The sequence below is a fragment of the Aethalodelphis obliquidens genome, unplaced genomic scaffold (genome assembly GCF_003676395.1).
Source record: "Aethalodelphis obliquidens isolate GAN/ISIS:26980383/991018 unplaced genomic scaffold, ASM367639v1 scaffold33, whole genome shotgun sequence".
Lineage (NCBI taxonomy): Eukaryota > Metazoa > Chordata > Mammalia > Artiodactyla > Delphinidae > Aethalodelphis > Aethalodelphis obliquidens.
This window is the reverse complement of record NW_020837977.1, coordinates 15,393,646-15,414,589: the sequence shown is the minus strand read 5'-3', so window position 1 is coordinate 15,414,589 and position 20,944 is coordinate 15,393,646. Positions and strand designations below refer to the sequence as shown.

At 38.6% G+C, this 20,944-nt stretch overlaps 1 protein-coding gene across 2 annotated transcripts in view; it reads right to left on the bottom strand.

Moving 5' to 3' along the window:
* TOX (thymocyte selection associated high mobility group box) overlaps positions 1 to 20,944 on the bottom strand; it is a 298,253-nt gene that overhangs the window by 23,500 nt on the left and 253,809 nt on the right. For both annotated transcript variants that reach the window (XM_027128039.1, XM_027128040.1), the window contains one exon: positions 10,852 to 11,082. In XM_027128039.1, coding sequence (XP_026983840.1) covers positions 10,852 to 11,082 — 231 coding nt within the window. The remainder of the gene's footprint in view (positions 1 to 10,851; positions 11,083 to 20,944) is intronic.

Genomic DNA, 20,944 nt, shown 5'->3' with positions numbered 1-20,944 from the left:
CATCTTGAATTTTACAGCAGGGAATGAGGCTTGCTTGGCTAGCATTTTGTAATGCTGAGCTCAAAACCAGACACAGCTCAGTGTGAAAAGTGGCTTTGGAATTAGTCAAAATAGTTAAATATAAATTATGTCTAAAGACCAAGTATCTGCCAAAGTCGGCAGCAGAGGTCAGTTTATGGTTTCTCATGTGGAAGGTGGTTTGCTGAGCCCAGTCCCCAGCTGTGAAATTCAAGGTGTGAGAAATATTACTTACTTATGAATATTTTAATTAAAGCACAACATTTTATTTAAGGTAAACAAATGAGTAACCTTGTCAGCAGAATTATAAAGGACGCTGTGAAATGAAAGTGCTAATTTAAGGAGCTCTTCAGCCTAGTCTTTCATATTTGGCATTTTGGTATATTAAAGGCAATCATAATAAGGCGATTAAGAATTTGTGCAACAGTGTCATACAATCGTTGTGTCATCTTTACAATATATGGAACTAAAGAAACTTAAAAGAAATTTTTTAGTAAAAAGCCAAATTAATCCTTTGGTTCAATTACAAGAGAACTCTTAATTTACGGAGCTAATTATTGGAAATAAAATTCAAATCCATTTTTAGACATTCAAACATGAAAACAAATAAACACTAGATTACAGCAAATGTCTTTGAACAGTATGAGCCATGTGTATTATATGCTTCGGTCAGCCACAATCAGAAACACAGAGCCCTCCTGCTTTTTATTGATTTATTTCTTTCTCCAAAGACAGATTTCTGTTTGTAGTTCTTTCTCCCTCCAATCTCTTCTCCAAGACATAATTTATAATTAATGACCTTACACTGAAAATGTTTACATTTACTTTTAATACCTTAAAACTGTTTGGAGAGGGTTCTTCTCCCACACAGACAGAAATCCTATTCAGGACTTTGAAGCAAATATTTAGCAAAAATATCTTTGATGGTAGTATGCTTTCGTATACTAGAAGCATTTCTATCATGTTTTTTATTCATATGCTACTCTAAGTGACCCCCTGGGCAGCTAACTAGGGTTCATTTAGCTTCCAAAGGCAAATATTACACACTTGGGTCCATAGCATTGCCCAAAGCATCATTTTCTAAGTGGCACAGATAAGATGGTGTTGCCAGATGGCCAGATTGTAACATCTATCCTCTTTCTTGCATTTGGTTTTTACTGAAACAACAGTGTTACTATGGTGGGGCCCCCAGGGGTTAACGTCCCACAAGGTGTTAACTTCCCTGAAATTTGCTGATTAATAACCATGGGAGAAAGGTGGCAACTCAATGTGTTTTAGGCTGAATGTGTGCCCCCTGGTTTCACTGGGAGGTCGATGTTGTTACGGGATACCTGACCAGCATTCAGAGTGCCCTGTTTCCTCCAAATGGCTCCCTGTTGGCTACTCATGATTGGCTATGTGAGATCATCCTACAAGCGCCTAAATACCGCGCACACTCATCTCGTCACACTACACGGATTGATGGGTCCGCTCTTTCCTGAATAGATGCAGGTGTTCAGAGGGAGGATGCAAAGGTGGTAATTTCAGGAGGTATATTTCTGTAATTGTGTTTAAAGGGGGCGGTACCCTAGATCAGAATTAACATCTGAGGCGGTCTCCCCGATAGTAATTTTGAACCTCCACCTTTGAGAACTAGCTAATGGCTCAAATATTATTCACCCTGTATGTCTCTATGATGCTACCTTCTAAAATTGCACAAGGATGCTTTCTGAATTCTATATTTGATGGAAATGTCTGAAGAAAGGCCTCAAATGTATGCGTGAATGATAAAAAACATGTAAGAATTCCACATACTTAAATTCCTACTTGAGAACAGATATTTAAAAATCATCAGTAAAAAGATCCTCAAAAACGTTTCAAAGCTCTATTTATGGACGGAGAAAGTCTTCTGCTTGCTGAAACCAGAGATGACGCTGACTGCGTTTGGCAATGAACAGCCCACTGCAGTGATCAAACCTTCTAATCTAGGAGGATAGGTCTGATTTATATCAAAGTTAAGTCTGGGAAAGAAATGGTCTCTCTCTCTCTCAGGGAAAGACAAATATTTTAAAGAAATGTGATTCACACAGTAAATATTAGTACTCAGTTGAACTACAAAATGGCTTCCAAATGGTCTACAGCTGTTTGAAATAAAGTGCAAAGTTGGCCAGATGAGGATTTAAAAATCATAATACATCATTCATCATTTTCCCCAGCTCATCCAAACACTTTTGAATTCATCCTGTCCTAACTTAGTTATTTGCTGTGGTTTGTTATTCTAAGAAAGCTACCATATCCTATCTAAGGATCGCATCTCAGTGGTTAAACTAAAACATATATAATGGCTGAACTAAAACATACATCAAATAGCAATTCTAGAGAATCCAAATTCTGTTCATGTAATCTAGTGATTCTGTGAATCATTTTTTAAATGCTCTACGTTCCAGCATGTGTAATATATATGTCTTATAGGCTAATAATCTCTTATTAAAATCAGCAGTTCAGTATCAGTGAATACGATGCACACAAACAGAAAAAATTCTAATACAACCTGTCATTTTGCTTTTTCCACTTTCTGCTCCCTCCCCAAACAATCCGTCTAACTTATACAAAAAAGTAAAATCTTATAAACACCATTTAGTTCCTTCTTCCTTCCCTCTCTTTGGCTCTGGCCCTGAGTTACTCTCTAGTTGTAGTTGATTTCAACTCTTTACAGTAATAGTAAGAAAAACATAATCCTTCCAATTCTGGATTTTATCCAAACACTGTGAAACTAGAAGGCGCTTTTCTTTTTCGTTAACTTCAAATGCAGTTTTTTCCCCCCAGTATAAGTTCATATTTATAGAAAATGCTTCGAAATACAGTTATATAAGAAATAATAATTTAATCACAATTCCCTGTCATACACAGTACTTGAGGAATTGATGTCTGCAGCGTCTTTGAATGCTGTTATTACTTAGGACAGTGACAGCAAGCGCCTCTGTGCTTTATACAGAACTTAGTCCTTAAATGCAGTTACATTTCCATTTGTGTAGCTTGCTCAGCATTTTCTTAAGCATTCCAGAACTCAGAGAACTTTATAAATTAGTATTCAGAGCATTGAAAATATTATACAATGTGTCAAAAATCTTGCCATCGATTCTTTTTGGGATCCATCAAGTGCGTACAGATCGTCTGCACAACAATGGTGCAGCCTGTTTGGGGAATGGTAGGGATCAGAAAGAAGCACACTCCCCATCTGAACAAATGGCCGCAAAGTATATCTGTAGATTCATTAAATGAGGATGACCGGGGCGAGTATAATGTCGTTTGATTATGCTTAACAATATATTGAGTATCTATTACGTGCCTTCATGGTGTGAGGAACTGAAGCTACAGAACCAAAAAAAGGCATTAAAAATATGCCTCTAATGTGTGCGTTTTTTGTGTCAGGCACACAAGAAATGCAGACAACCCCCCACATATACATATTATACATATATATATAATCAAATTGATCTGGTAGCTAAGATCCACCTTTGCATCTTTGTTCATGCAATGGCTCCTCCTGGCTGCATGAGCTCTCCCCTTGATGCCTCTCTTAGACCCCCAACTGCAGGGCCTGTCATCTTTCTGTCCACAGCAGAAGCCCCAGCAGGCAGGGCAGAGCTCGGTACACAGTAGGTGCTCAGGAAATACCTGTGATCCGGTGTATAATCCCTAGTCTCAGGTTTCTCCTTCCATGAGTCAGCATGGGCATGGGTGTGCATGGTAAAATGCCGAATTGCATCTTCTGAATTAGAGTGGGCATCGATAGAAGTAGAAGATTTGATATACAGACAGACAGCCCGCCCACCCCAACATGTTGACCAATAACACATAAAGCACAGCAGACTTGAGTATTATATTCAAGTTCTCTCCTTGCTGATGTCATGGAACCTTTCAAGTGGAATGTCTGCTCCCTCTGTGTCTGAGCGTGGAATATTTCTACGTGTATTTATACCCATGAAGGCATGCCATAATCCCATTTATGTACCAATGATTATAGGTATTTATACTTACCTGTGTTTTAGAGGTGAAATATGCTCACCATTGCATGCAATATTTCTAACTGCTGTTTTAAGTTTTTACAAATATAAACTTTTCTTACATTCTACAGTTTTTAAATGAACAATTATTTTATATATCCTTTACTCCTAGTTTAAAAAAATTGGTGAAAATGCATAGTGTTTATAAGGAACTGGCCAAGATAAACACATGTGTGAGTGTGACAGTGCAATAGGATTTTAGTTAACCTGAAGTGCTGTTGACATAAAATCCACATTTTATCATAAGATACGGGGCGGGGGAAAAAGCCCCGGCAGCATATCTGTAGTGGGTGTTTGAGCACCAGTGAGGAGTAAATGATTTGATTCCGTGGGCTCAGAGGATTTGTCAGCTGCCTTATAAGTATAATTCTGGCTCTTCATATCCCTGCTGCTTCTAATTTAGCAGGACAGGCTCATAATTGAAGCAAATTAACTATTTACACTTGCCACTTCTACCGGGGAAGAGGACACAGCAGCAGGAAAGAATGAGCAGGAAATTACATTCTTCCCACTTGTGTCAGATCTGCCCTTATATAAACACATTAACAGTAATTTCATAAGGCGTCAAACATAGGAATAAATACGGAGGGATAAAATAATGAGGTGTTGCTATTGAGCTGAACTGCTATGGCTAATATCCTTGGATATGAATTATGCATCCTGAAAGAAGGCATATGTTACAATATTCAAACAGTTTCCCTGCAAGTGATATCTGCTCATTAGGCTCTGGATCTCGAGGTAAATCCACTCTCTGCTCCCACAACAGGGCTAGCATTTACAAAGATAGGCTCTCTGGGCACCGTGGGCTGTGGTTTCTCCTGAACACACCAAACTCTGAACCCGCCTTCCACTCCATTTTTAGCCTAACAGCATGTTTATTTAGCTCTTTGGCTGAAGCTCTAAAGCCATTTAATGTAATGTAAACAAGAACATTTTGTTTGTAATTTGCTAAATGTATTACAGCCCAACTGTGTCTCCAATTAGGAACTTAAGGTTTACTTAGTAATTTACATCTGGTTCTGATTTAAGGTGACTTTCCTTTCCCACTTAAGAGTTGACTTTCCATGGCTAAAAAGGACCCAAGAACACTTTACAGCTCTTTGGACCAATCTCTTCTGCTTCAAAGCTGGACGGACTCTTTAATTTAGTGGGGTTTGATTTGCCCTCCATTAACTGTGAACTCAGATCCCAGACTTGGATGACCAGAGTCACAGAATTCAGAAATAACAGGGAGAGACAGGAAATCTAGCTGGACCTTCATAAAAAAAGATGCTGAGGGTCGAAACTCCAAGGAGTCTAATACAAAGGGCGTGATCTTGTTATGTTATTATTTTTCTTTCTCTGTAGGTTCCAGTCAGTGAAAGATAAGTAGCAAAGACCAACATCACAGCCACGCTTATGTTTTACTTCCCTCTCTCCATCTGGTGCCTTTTTAAAACAACTTAGTACGGCTCTGAACCGGGCTGTCCACTGTCTTAGGATTCATTAGCATTTAAAACCTCCCGTTGGAATCCCAAACACAATCCTGCCCCCATTCCAGATTCAGCACCATCTTCCAAAGTATAAAACGGAGAGATCTCTGACATGTGAAGTTTGTTCAGTGGCTTTGGTAGGCATGATTCATATGGGAGGTTTTGTGTTCCTGGCGGATTTTTAGCACTTCTTTCAGCTTCCTTCTGATTTTTCTTCTTTGAGAGATTCTTCACAGGAACCAAAGGACATATAGTTTCTCCCTTATCATGGCTTCTGAAGATAAAGATCTGCCCATCTGCATGGCTTGTTAGCCCCGCCTGAACTCCACAATGAGGAAGCATGTGACACAAACACACAGCAGCCCTATTAGTCCTGTTCCCTCTGGCTGGCAAGTAAACATTCGATTGTAATCTCACTAATAGCTGTTTTTCCTTAAGTATTGTCATTTTCTGAGCCCCTAATAAGTCATCAATAATTTTGTCCATTTTCTCCAGTTCGTGTTTACATTTGTAGCTGTTCCTAATTGGGGGCTGTTATGACAATGGGATTTTTGAACAATCGTGGTGCATGAAATCCTAGCCTTCTGCTTGAACCAGCTGCCTACACGATGCCAACAGCGCCACGTGGGGCTGTTCTGAAACATGCACATTTGTCCTAAATTTTGAAGTTTAATGGTCTGCCTCTAATCGGCTGCAGCAACATTCCTTTCAAAGTACATAGCATGTGCTCCCCAATTTGAATATTAAATGAGAGTAAAATACAATTAATTTAAGCTTGAAATAGAGATATTATATTATGTTGGCACAATGAGTCAACATAAAGGGAAAGAACAGGTGGTAACACACCACGCTAACACTTTAGGATATTTTGCTGACATTCTCTTGATGCCCAAACGTGCGTCCTAGGCGGGCATACACGCTTCGCTGGCCATTCCTGCAAACTGTTAGACAGGGGCTGCCACGTGGTGTCCCAGCAGCCCTGTCAGATGCAATATGCTCCCTTTTGTAAGCGTGGCGTCTGATTTCATTCATTGGACCCTCTCTCTGCTTGTCCCTGGGATCGACTTGCACCCTGTGTCATAAACCATCCTTTTTGGCATACTCTGCAGTTTCACTATCTTTATTAAGCAAGATCATCTTTTAAGAGAAAAGGATAAGCTATGCTGAACCCCTGTCAAGTCAAAGGAACATAAGGCATGGGGACAAACCATTTTCGAGTGACTCAGACTGCTCCCAATACCTTGTTTTGAAAATGGTTCTCAAATGTTAAAATATTAACTTTTCTAGAAGAGACAAAGATAGTTATTTCTATTAGTATATTTTCCTAAGCAATCTTAGCATAACTTTTTAAAACAACTGCATTTTGATTATGAAATTGCTTTATAATACCCAATGAGTTAAATAGGGTCAGCTATTATATAATTTCATCCTTTATTTATAAAACAAATTCTTGAAAAAACACCCAATTATTTCCATTAAGAGAGAACCCAGCGACTATCCCTGGCGGTCCAGTGGTTAAGACTTCACGCTTCCACCACCCAGGGGGCGGGTTCGATTCCTGGTCGGGGAACTAAGATCCTACATACCAGGTACAGCCAAAGTGTTTAAAAAAAGGAGAGAGAGAGAGAGAGAGAGAGAGCGCCCAAAGACAGACTCATTACAGGTTATTAAATTGGAAATAAAAGAGAATGAGGAAAATGTTTTGTCATCACAAGTATACTCGAAAGAGCTTACAGCATTGAGGCCTTGTCCCTATCCAAGACTACACACAGGGGTTGTCAAAGCAGAGAGAGAGGTGTGTCTTGGTGCTTGGATCATGGGTGGAGCAGGGACAGGGATGCGGTTGGGATTCCTGGTGGATGTGCACTCAGTTTCTCAATCCGTGAAGCTGTAGTGAGTGGAGGAATGAGCCCCTCTACAATTCCATCGTGAGTGTCCAGCATCAGGGGGGAACCACACCTCAGCCTTGGGAGTGTGAGAGCAAACTGATCTGAGTTAGGATAGAAACCAGCTCTGAAATCCTCAAACAACTATATCAGGTTTTCAGTGGAATCATAAAATACAATGTCAACCACCCTCTTAATTGTGAGATGAGTATTTTAATCGAATGCAAGGAGAACGCTTCTGTGGTGTGTTTTCCAGCCTCAGAGACGACTCTTGTAGCAGAGCTCCACATGGTAGGCCTGTGCTTTCCTGTGAAGCCCTTCCCTGGGGCTGGCAATCTTGAAAAGGACATAAGAAAATGTGTAGAGACTTCAGATCGTAAAGGACAGCTTTGGCTTACAGTAAAGGGGGGTTGGAGAGAACCGGGGGAGTGGGCTCTGTGTTTCCTTAGCAACTGGTTTTACCATCACAACTATAATTGGTTCCATGAATTGGTGAGAAAAAAATTGTTAAGTTGAATGATAAGTTCTAGTGATAAGTTCTAGTCACAGTGTGGAATTTTAGACAAATCAATCAACAGAATGGGACTCTGCCTTATTCTCTGCTCTACTCCCAGTGTCTAGAACAGTGCCTGGGGCACACAGTAAACATGCAACAAATATTTGTTGAATGAATAAGTGACTGCATTTAACCATCTGGCCCCATTTCATAGTTTGCAAACTTCAGATAAAAGTATCTGTGAGGAAGGAAGAACCCTGCTGTGGGCTCAGCAGGTGAAAGAGCAGTTCCCAAGACATGCCAGTCTGTATTTTTGCTGTGCTATTGGGGATCAGGGCAATGAACTAATTACCCTGGAAATAATTCATCATTATGTGGAATTACTTGACAAGTATTTTGGCAGTGTGTGTGAACTTGACATCATCTTTAATTTTGAGAAGGCTTATTTTATTTTGGATGAGTTTCTTTTGGGAGGAGAAGTTCTGGAAACATCCAAGAAAAATGTCCTTAAAGCAACTTAGCAGGAGGAAGCTGAAACCCCACCTAGTGTTCTTGAAGAAACTGGACTGACATGAACTCCCCTCCCCTGCTGATGACTTCTTGTGGCATTTCACACACTGTAGACGGTCACTGCCTTCATGTCCATGTTAGCTAACAGTGTAAGATGACGTCTTGTCAGTATTACTGTTCTGCTAAGCGGCTTCATTCAGGCCTACACAATTCTTTTTTAAAGGGAACTTTGGTTAATCAAGTGATAACAAGGGACTTAAATATGAATTAGAATGAATGCAGGAAAAGAAAGGTACTTTTTCTGGCTATTTTAAAGTTTATAGGTCTGTTTCTTTGAATAGATTATTATCATTACCTTGATTATGTGTATCTATGAATATGACACAATCACGCAATATACACTTATTAATTACTGTCTTTGGCAAAAAGGTTAAATTATGTGAAACCTGGTTTTATGAAACCAAAGATTAGTGCATTTCAGTATATATGCGAATAAAGGGAATTGACGTGTCACATATCAAGTGAATGAAAATTTCACTCTGTGTTGAAACTTTAGAAAAAAAACAAATGCATACCAAAGACCCTTATTAGAAACTAAACACCTTAAAACAAAGGGAATACACAAAAGACTAACGGAATGATCCTGTTTTACACTAAAAATTATTTCTTAGGCATTCCAGACCTGGGACGAGGATCAGAGATCAGCTGTTTCCTAAGAGCAAGCATGTTATTTTTAAGGCCAAGGAACATTCAACTCCTGAGATAAGTTTCTCGTTGTCATTATCATTTAGTCACTTAGTTGGATTGTTTTTGATGCCTCCCCAAATAAAATGGAAATGTTGACTTACCTGGGATTCTTAATAACAGCATCTTAGGGAAAATGTTTTACTCTCTTCACAAAGTGTTGCATAAGTCATTGTTTAAAGCACGAACATTCCGTCCAGCCAAATGTATTTTACTCCCCTATTGCTTCCCTCCACTTAGAAGTGCAGCAAACTTTGGGGCAGCTTCCGTCCCTTCTAGTTATTGGAAGTCGTAAGTATAAAAACAGATACCACCTCCCATATGAATGTGTGAGCTGAATGGGGTAAAACGGCACTAGCGGGCTCTATATTTTTTAAGGATATACAGTTGTTTCAATGTCACTTTTATACGTACTTCTACGTATCTAAACATGTCTTCACAGTTTACACTTTCATTTGTATCTGCTGGGCTGGATTAAGCTTTGTTGTGACTGTGACCAATGTTCAGGCCACGTGAGCACTGTCTTATCACATCGCCAATTAGTTGTAATAAATGTTCAATGTACACCAAAAAAAAAAAAAAAAGTATCTACGAGTATTGAGCAGAACAAATGAGATAAATCATGTAAAAGTGTTCTTCAAAGTATAAAACATGATATACATTATAGATGTTGACGGATAATACAATATATAGTTCTTATAGATGTACATAGGTTTGAGATGTTCTGTTTCTTACATACTTCCCTGGACCTGGTGAGGAGAGGTAAAAAGTCTCTGTCAAGAATCCAATGAGACTAACCCGTCATTAATGCCGTAAAGTATTCTGCAGCAGCTAAAGCTTCAACTACTGAATCGTCTCAGTAACTGAACTTTAATGATAATGCTTGTCTAATTTTTCCTTCGTGACCATGAAATTCTAGATGGTGACAATGGCAATCTAGTCCCTGGTTTAGGAATCTGGGATCAATATTGCTTCTTTGTTGAAGTGGGCTACGTCTGCATACTGAACTCTTTCTCTCCACAGTTCCCACCCTCCTTAAGACATTCTGGGCTACTCGCCCTATGGCTGAGATACAAAGTGTCTCACGGCCCTCCACCGCCAGCAGTGTGGTCCTGAATCACACCATGGCAATCCACAAGAGAAGAAGAAAATAACCAGGCATCTGGGCCCATTTAATACAACCTAGAAATATAGTACAAGTGGGATTGAATAACATACTCGGATGGTCTTTAGGGAATGGATAAGGATAGAAACCCTTAAATTTGAGGTTCATTTAGCAAAGAGCAAAGAGGGTTTTGATGACAAAAGAATAAATAGTAAGTGCTGAAGAGAGGTGTGGACAGTTCTCAAAATACTTTTAGTATTTTTTCTGTCTTTATGATCGCATTGGCAACATTAAGGAATGACGTAATCCTGGCTGGGATGCGTAAAAGTCCTTCCAAAAGTAACTACACTATATAAACTTTGAAACAAAGGAACTAACATGTTATTTATAACAGAGCAATAAAGGAGTATAAAATTATGTCAAAGTCCCCTGAAGTCTGGTTCTGATGGGGCACATTCTCAGCCTCAGTTCTAGTATCTGAAGAATTCACCCACCATCCCTAGAAGCCATTTCTTTAGAATGCGTACACTTTCTCGAATCATGTTGATTCACTCCCTTGCGCATCTTTTCTTACCTGTTTTTGCTCTTCTCCTAAGCCATCCCACATTGAAGCCACAATTTTAGAGACTTCACCGAAGGTAGCATTTGGATTTTGGCCCTTGATGGCAGCCTGAGTATCACGAAAGAATAACGCATAAGCAGACACAGGCTTCTGGGGCTCATTAGGGTCCTTCTTCTTCTTCTTTTTGGGGGTTTTTGGTTTTTTCCCCATGTCAGAGGCAGGTCGCTTCTCTCCACCATTGACCTGAAATAAAACACAATCTGAATTATAGAAGAACTAAGAAAATTTGAGGACAAATCATATTGCTCTCCCTTGAGACTTACATAGATATACTCACCCATGCACATCACGCAAACACACGTTTCTAAGGGACACTTGGTTTTGTCATTGTTACTGTTTTTTCAAGTAAAACTTATTTCATGTAATTTTCAAGTGAAACTTATTTCATGTAATTTTCATATTCATCCTTTTCCAGCCTAGTCTGCATAACTTTAAAATATTATTGATTCTCTTTCTACTACTACTGTACTGTTAGATATTATACCTTAACTTGCTCAACGTTTTCTTGTTCTCACTCAGGAAGCTGAATGAGGAGCAGCATCGTGACTGACAGCAGCTGATTCCTCGTGTGGTAACCCTACTGGATGAGCAATCTAACCTGTTGGCTTCTGGGGGCTTTATCCTTCTCCTACTTACGATTTTTTTTTTTTGTGGTACGCGGGCCTCTCACTGTTGTGGCCTCTCCCGTTGCGGAGCACAGGCTCCGGACGCGCAGGCTCAGTGGCCATGGCTCACGGGCCCAGCCGCTGCGCGGCATGTGGGATCTTCCCGGACCGGGGCACGAACCCACGTCCCCTGCATCGGCAGGCGGACTCTCAAGCACTGTGCCACCAGGGAAGCCCCCTCCTTATGATTTTTAAACAATAGTGGGCAACATGTCCAATGAATAAAGTTGAATGGCTTTTGGTGTTGCACTTAGGTCTACGGAATGCTGCTGGTGTGGAGAATGGCATAATCTAGACCCTAGATCAGCGATGTCCAACAGAAGCTTCTGCAGTGGGGGTAAAGTTCTAAAATCTGCACTATTCAATATGGTAGCCACTAGTTACATGTAACTAATGAGTATGTGAAATGCAGCTAGCAGGAATACGAAACAAAATTTTAAATTTTATATAATTTTAATTGCCTTAAATTGAAATATTTACATGTGGCTAGTCGCTACCATATTGGAGAGTGCACCTCTGTAAACTAGATCCTCAAATCTAGACATTTCTAGAACAGCTTTAATATTCAGTTTCAGGATAGATTCCATTTTCTCCCATTTTTCCTTGAGTATGAATATTTGGATAATCTGAATTGTTATTATGATGCAAGTGGGAAAACCCCCCCACAATGTATTGATATTTAAGACATCTGCATTTGAACTTTGATACTGATTATATGCGATGTCACTTTATCCACCTCTATAGAATGAGAGATTTGGGCTACGATTTCCTTCTAGTTCTAAAAGTATATGGAGCTACATGAGTATCAAGTACTGTTGTCTTGGAAGGAACCCTCTTTCCACACGCCTCTCCCACCAGCACAAAGGCCCCCGTACACTGTCTCCTGAGGAAGTCACCATTATCAGGGAGGTTCTGCACCCTCACCTTCTCTTATTATGACTGTTGTTGCTTTTTTCTTCTTGGCAAACAATGTAATATGTATCTTATTCAGTTGAATTGCCAGGCAGAGTAATATGTGTAAAGTAACTGCCACCACTGGAGACGATGCATGATCTCCTGAGAGGCCAGTGGATGTGACATCAGAGGATCCACACTCATGTCCTCCTTTACTATTTTTAGCTGTGAAATCTTGGCAAGTTACATAATTTCTCTGGGCCTCCATTTCCTCTACTGCAAACCAGCTGCAGTGCCATTTTGTGATTACTGAGATGACATATATATATATAAATATGTTTAAAACTTTAAAATGATATTCAGATGTTAATTATGACACAGTAATAACTTTTTACTGAATGAATGGAAAGAAATGACCTTAACACTAATTTGTGATGCCATATGGTCTTGGTTTAAAAGATACGCCTTGGGAACCGAACAGAGACAGGAAAAAAACTAAGTGAATTCTTTGGCTTTGGCTTTAGTGAGAAAGTTATTTAAAAGATTATCATTTTGAAACTGTCTACTGAAGCAGAATGAACAACCCCATGGGGACAGGATGCTCTGAACTGAGCTGACAAGCTAACGTAGATTAACACTAGAAGATAACTTCCTCAGGATGGGTTTGAGGTGATCCTGTCAAATGACTGGTCCTCAGGTAAATCTGCCAAAGGACAAGGATGCTGGGACTGGGCTGAGTTGATACTGGGCAAACCGGTGTAACGGCTCTAAACTAAACATGTAGGCAAATACGACCTAGAATGGTCATTCTCAATGGTTGAATGTTACAATCACCTGGGAAACTTAAATAACACCCTCATGTCCAGGCTTTAGCTCTATACTGATTAAATGAGAAAGTCTAGGAGCAGGAGACACTGGTCTCAGTCACCCTCAACTCTACTCCTCCAACTGCCCTTTAACTACTTCAGACACGCAACAAACAAGCCAACTTTCTCTTTGCCCCAAGGCTACACAGAGCCATCTTCTCTTCACAGCCAGACCCCTCCACGTGGTTGTGCTGGCTGCAGGCAGCTTTGGCAACTCACTGTACCTCCCCATTGCTTAGCTTTCAATAAGGTCGCCAAGGACCACGCTGATAAACCCAGTGCGCTTTTTACTCTTCCCCTGACCTGCTTTCTCACTGGGAGTGTCCTGTCTCTTCCAAGGGCTCCATAACATCACGGTCTCTGGGTTTCATGCCTACCTCGGTGCCCTCACTGTTTCCAGAATCATTTCTAGGCCCATCCTCCTCCACCTGGCCATTAAATGGTAGTGTTCCTGATGGTTTTTTTCTTTCTTTTTTGCTGTAGACTGTCTTCTCTTGTGAGTTTGTACTTAAGAGTGTCTTAAGACGAAGGGTTTCCATTACCACTTGTGGGTAGATGAGTGTCAAGTTCTTTTCCTCTGAATTCTGAGCATAGAAACAATTGCTATTTGACATCTTTATCTTCTTTATTTTTTTTATAATTTCCAAATTTTCTAAATATAACTATTCCTATATTCAAAATAACAAAATATCAAGAAGAAAAATAAAAAGGATTCAAGAAAGACCACAATGAAGAATATTAAAAATGAAGGGATCGTGACATTGGAGGTCATATTTCATCAAGGATTGGGAATATTTAGACAAAGGGAACAAAGTGTAGGGAAATGAATGGTTCTCCATGGGGAATATTTACACCTGGACTCCTTTTAAATTTTAATTGAAAAATTAGTGATCTGAAACATTAAAATCTCCATGATTGCAGATTATATCTGTCTTTGTAGAAAATAATCAAATGTCAGTTGTAGAGATAAATTTCCTATGATTCACTGCAAATATTTTTATTAAAAGGTTTTCCCAAATAATTTAAATAGTTTCCCGATTCCATTGTCCAAAATTGTGTTTGAACTGCTGATCTTTATGCTTCCTTTCTTTTTAAATTGGGATTGGACAACATGGTGCGGTCTACGGGATACGTGATGCCCTGTGATAACAGAAAGGACAGTTATCCTCCTGCTGGGCAATGTGGCCCATCTTTCTAGGGATTCTCTGCGGAAGCAGGAGAACCTGTTACTGCCAGTGAGAAGCTCTAAGTATCAAGTGTATGAAAACCACAAATTACTGTTTTGAGGCCACGTAGAGCAACGCTACAGGAATCTCTGAACAATTCCATGCAGCCAATCAATTTGGTTGGTTTTCTGGAGGCTTCCCCTATTTTCCTGGCTTGTTCCTATATTCTTGGTTCATAATATTCTGGCCACTTATAAAACTGCCCTCATAGAACTGAACTATGGTTTAAGATAACGCCCCTTCACCAAAAGCTGATGTAAGAGGAAACAATGAAAATAAAAATTATGTATGAAAGAGTTTTTAAAAATAAAATGTGCTTTGAAGGGAATCATTGTGATACTGCTCAGTGTTCCTTGTATAAAGACTTACTGGATATGTACAATCTCTTTGCTTTTAGGATGCAATAACGGGATACAAATTCCTTGTTGTGGTCTGGTGTCTAACGCACCCATGCAGGTGGGCAGTGCTCTGTGAAGTGAAGGCTGTCTACCACGTGAACACTGGGCCTTGCCTCCTGATGTGTGAGGGTCTCATTTTTTATTTCGCCTTTTGCCTGTGTTTGGGAAGGTACAGAAATGAGCTGCTATTTCAGAGTCCGTATAATGAACTGGGAATTTGTCAGGCCTCCTATCTGGCGGTAGTTTCATCACATATTTGAAAACCACATGATCATATCTCATATACAAAGCCTCCCTAAAGAAAGAAATGTGGCTATAATTTGGATCCTCTTACACGCCAGGAATGGATTGTATCTTGAAAGACACCTGGCCTTTCTGACCATCAACTATTTGGAATGAACAATGATGTGAGGAAATTAGCTAAATGGGTTTGTAATACATGCCTGGATCTTAATTTTGAGTGTTGTCTGGATCCTGAATTCTTACTTAGAGGAATGAAAGCTTATAATTTTATGTCCTAATTTTCTAAGAGACCCTGACTTCTGCAGTCTAGAGCAACACTATCTTATGGAATTTTCTGGAAAGATGGAAATGTTCTCTGCACTGTTCGAAAGGGTAGCCACTAGCCACATGTGGCTATGGAGAATGTTGTGCTGGAGCAACTGAGGAAACATTTTTTATTTATTTAATTTTAATTAGTCAAATTTAAATGTACACAGTCATACAGGACTTGTGGCTACTGTATAGGACTGTAGAGCACTGTGTACTGGACATTGTTTTAGTGTATAACATTTCTAGAGTTACTAGGGTTCTAAGACTGAAGAGTTAAATTAAATTCCAACGTCATAATCTTTACAATACAGAAGGAACCATATAATGCAAAAATATAAACTCCCCACGATGACAAGCACATTGAGAGTAAGGACAAGGTTCCGTTAATCTTTCCATCCTCACAGCATCTGTTCGGAGTCTTACATGCAGCGGATCATCACACATTTTCGCCCCTGTATTATACAGCAGTGGGCAGAGGCTTAGAATGACAAGGAAAAGGACATTTGAGACACATATAAAAGTTGTATGAGGGCTTCCCTGGTGGCGCAGTGGTTGAGAGTCTGCCTGCCAATGCAGGGGACATGGGTTCGTGCCACGGTCCGTGAGGATCCCACATGCCACAGAGCAACTAAGCCCGTGAGCCACAACTACTGAGCCTGCGCGTCTGGAGCCTGTGCTCCACAACAAGAGAGGCCGCGATAGTGAGAGGCCCACGCACCGCGATGAAGAATGGCCCCCACTTGCCACAACTAGAGCCCTCGCACAGAAACGAAGGCCCAACACAGCCAAAAAATAAATTGATTAATTAAAAAAATGCAAATTCTTGAGTCCTACTCCATTCTATTAAAAAAAAAAGTTGTATGAAAATCATAGCAACTAAGAACATGTCTGGTTTGAGGCTTTAACCGTAATCTTGATCACCCACAGGCTTATATCATATTCAATTTAAGCACTCATGAATAAACAAATACATACACAAATACATAAAGATACTACTCTCACATAAGCTTTACACAGATACATGTGCTTCATGTAACTTACTTGTAGACATAGATGTATTTCCCAAATCCCTAGGGGGTGTCCTTATGCTTCTGGTAATCCACCTCCTGTCATGTCTTATTGCTTAATTATAGTGATGTATTTAACTTATTAATCACAAGAAAACAATAATTTTTCACTTCAAAAAAGCCATGTGTTAATGGTGCTACTTAGAGAACACTTCTTAAGAATACAGAGTACTGGAGTTAAGAGTCTCAAGGAAAGAGAACCACTGATGTTGAAATGTCCCTGGAGAAGTTAGAAACGTCTACAAGCATATTAAAAATAAACTGCCACAGTCCCAAAGCCTTTAATGGAGCTGGGAGAGCTGTTTCACGCACACGAACTTGCAGTGATCGCTGGAGTTTAAAATAGATTTTAATCAAGCACCATCTGCATAATAGGCTGAACAAACAACACAGAGCTCCACTTATAACACTTATCATGTAAAGTAAATATTATAAAATCTTCACCATAGTAACAGGGCATATCACAGCACTTTTTGTGATGGTACTGTTTCTGTAAGTGAAAAATTCTGCTACTTAAATTCATTCTCCCTTTTCTTTCTAAACTATGCCATCTAAAATCCCCTTATGAGAATAAATTCAAATAAGCATGGAAAGTAAGTCATCTAGTTACTGTGAAGTCAGCAAGGTTGTAATACCTCTTTCATTTTACAATCGGGTTTACTATTATCATTAATAATAACAGTACATTTAATGACTCAAAACATCAATTATAGAAAACCACATATAAAATGGTGTACTCTTGAGATGATTCACAAGTGCAGGGCATTGTATCGGTACCACAGTCTGTAAAATAAATTCATTTTTAAGGATCCTTGATTCTGCCAAAGATAACTGAGTTTAGTTTTAGGATGAGGTTAGCAAAAATACTCAGTGGTCTTATATAATAAGGTAAGAAATTTGGGCTACTGTCCAGAAAAATCACTTTAGGGTGAAGAAAAGATTTGATTGTAATTATAGACACCTGTTAGTTATGTTTATCAATTTTGTTAGATTCATTTGGTCTTTTCTAAATTTGCCTGTCTAGGGCAATACGTTTACTTCTTATTATTTTTGACTGAGGGTTTCTCCTGCCTTACACAGAATGCACGAGCTATCAATACATGGTCCCAGTGAGTAAAATGCCAGGTGCCTACGTGTAGCCTCACTTGAGTTTTATTCCATGACTTAATCAAGTATGCTCGATTATCCAGAGCATGAATCATCTAAGAACATACACACCTTGAAAATACTATATCTTAGTATAATTTAATTACTTAACTGGATTTTAGGAACCATTATTTGGAATCGAGTACTAACTGGCGGCTTGACTGAATTTTACTATTTTCCCCAGAACTACTTTGCTAAGTTCAGCCTTAACCGATGGGATACTTTATTTTTGATAAACAAGTACATATTAGCTGCTGGGATACTTTTAAGAAATTCTTAAAAGTATCATGTATATTATATTGTGAAGTGTTTAAAAACTGTGTAATAAATACAGTTCAATGTGGAAAACACCAGACTTTAAAATCCCAATTTTAAATATTCTGTCCTAATGTTAGACAGTGTGACCAGACATTTGTTACCAACATTGCTTGATTTCACTTCATGTTTATAGAAACCTGTCTGCTTATCATTTTTATTTTATTCCAGGAATCTTCTAGCCTTCAGAACGGTGGTAAATAACAAGTACTTTTCTAAAGGCTTATTTAATTGTTGCTCTAGTGACACCCTATTTTTTTTTGAGAAAAAAATCCCTTCTCTTTCTGTCCAGTATGGTAATGTACATGCAGTGATGAACTAACAAATTCTAAGAAACTCTTAAAAGCGAAAAAAAGTAAGCAAAAGCAGGAACCCGGAGAAGTAGGCAGAGTACTGGAGCCAGCTTTCACCTTGAAGACAGCTGCTCAACCTGGTGAAACTGAATCAAAGTCACAGCAGATAGAAGACAAAGCCCATGGCTGACCGAAAACAGTGGGATGTTTAACGGGAGGCTTCCTATTAAAAGTCAGGACACAAAAGAATTAGACTTTCAGTGCAGGGTGAAATAAAATGATCTCCCTTGCACGTTCCCTCCCGAGACCTGCAAGGACGATTCTGAATGAGAGGGGAGGAATATCTTTTGTGATAATTCACAAACAGAAGCCAGCTTTTGTAAGGATTTATACCCTGAATGTATACTACTCGAGTGGTCTGAAAAACTGTAAGCCCAAAGCGGTTCTAGATTGTAATGGTCCAAGATGATGCTTGGCGGAAGCAAACACAAATCATCTTTAGTGGAGTCCACTTTCCAACCAGGTCTAACAGAATTCTTGTAAAGTTCTAATGAATATCAGCTGCTATTCCAAAAGCAAAAAAGCAAAATGAAACAAGGCAGTAAAACCAAGAGCCAGCAGCAACAATAAACAATAGAATCAGACCCCAAAAGGCGTAACGTATTGGAATTAGCTTAAAGAACAAAAGAGATTAAATCTATGGATAAAGAGGAAGCAACTAAAAATAACAAACAAAAAAAGTCCAAACAGATTTGAGAAAGAACCAAATAAAACTAGAAATATAAAATAATTGAAATTAAAACCTCAATATATCAGCTTTAATTTCAGATTTGATATAGCTGAAAATTGAATTACAAACTGGGAAATTGATATAAGTAAATTAATCAGAATGTAATACAGAGCAAGAAGGAAACAGAAAATATGAAAGAAAAGAGTCATGGAGGATAGGATGAGAAGGTCTAGCACTTATCTTATCAGAATTACAATGAGAAAGGAGCAAGAATAGGGTAGAGGAAATTTCTGGAAAACACCCAGAACTGATGAAAAAGAGAAATATTTAAATTTGGGATAAATTTAAAGGAACCCACGTACTACACAATGATGCTGCAGGACACCGAAGGCAAGAGACGATCTTAAAACTAGTCAGAGAATAGAGGCAGATTACTTTCAGAGGAAAGACAGTGAGGCAGCAGAATTCTCAAAAGCAATAATGAAAATCAGGATTCAATGGAGTAATATATTATCTTCAAAATGATAATAGAGAATCACTGTCAATCTAAAATTCTTTTCCTAGTGGAAGTACTTTTTAAGGTAATCATGTTCCCAATAGATCCTCACGAGAGAAAATTTTAAAGGCATAGGGAAAATGATGTCAGATGACAAACTTTACGTGTGAATAAATCTAAAGAAAAAAGACTATAAAGACAATAAAAATAGTATTTCATGGAGTTCATAAAATTACATTTAATTTAAATTTAAGATAAATTATAATTAAGATAAACAACAGCAATAACTGCTCCAGTATAAATTGAAAGGAGGGTGTTTGGAGTTAAAGTAATTTAAGAAGGGTAAAGATATTGATCAATGTTAGACTTTCACACATTTGTGTGTCAGGAGTAGTTGCTAAACAAAGAGAAAGATTATAAAATTTCCAGTCTTAAAATGGGAAATTTTGGAATGAGAAAAGTAAGAACATTCTTAAGGCAGGTAAGAAACAGAAAAGAAACATAGACACGTGTGGGACAAATAGAAAGCAACAGATCAATACTGAAATGAGAAATAAACCCAAATATTTTAGTATTTATATGAATGTAAATGAAGTCAGTTTCCTTTGAAAGTAAAAATTTAACTATATACCACTGACAAGAGACACATATAAAACTTAAGACTTTTAGCAGAGAAGCTGAAAGTAAAAGGATGGAAAAACATATCTTGTGATTCTTAGCCCATAATTTCCTTAAAGGGAAAACTGTGCTAAAAATACAGTTGTAATGCCAGATACTTTAAGTGTCTTAAAGTGTCTGTTATATTACACATATTGGATTACAGGCTTAGAACCACAAGCTACCCGAGTTTGTATTTCTTTGATGTTTGACTGCATGTCTAGTTTATGACTTCAGGCTGTCAACACAGCTCCAGAGCAATCAGAACCGTAAGGAGTGTTTATAAGGTGATAATTTATTTTACTGATGTATTTACAATATTTCTCTCTGTCAAAACAAAGTTATTTCATTTACTTGTTCAATTAGATAAACTGGAGTTAATCTGCAATTGCTTAAGAGAGCACAAAGTATTAAGAGGGAAGGTTTAAAGCCTTCTTTTTCAGGTGTGAGACTAAATATTCTTTTTTTAGATCTCGTTGGAAATGATTTAAATGATCCTTTTGACTTAACGCTACTTCACGTTTAACTGGAGCTGCTGCAGTACAACAGTGCACATAAACCCTGCTCATATATAAAGGAAAATTCCGGTTTAATCATTAGCTGTGATGAAGAATCCTGAGCATTTTCATCAGAGGACTTTTTTTAGCCGTTTAATAAACATAAGTTGCATAAATGGGCAGGAGAATTTTGTACTGGAGAGAAGGTGAAGGACAGCACGTAGAGCTGGAATGGGAGGATGG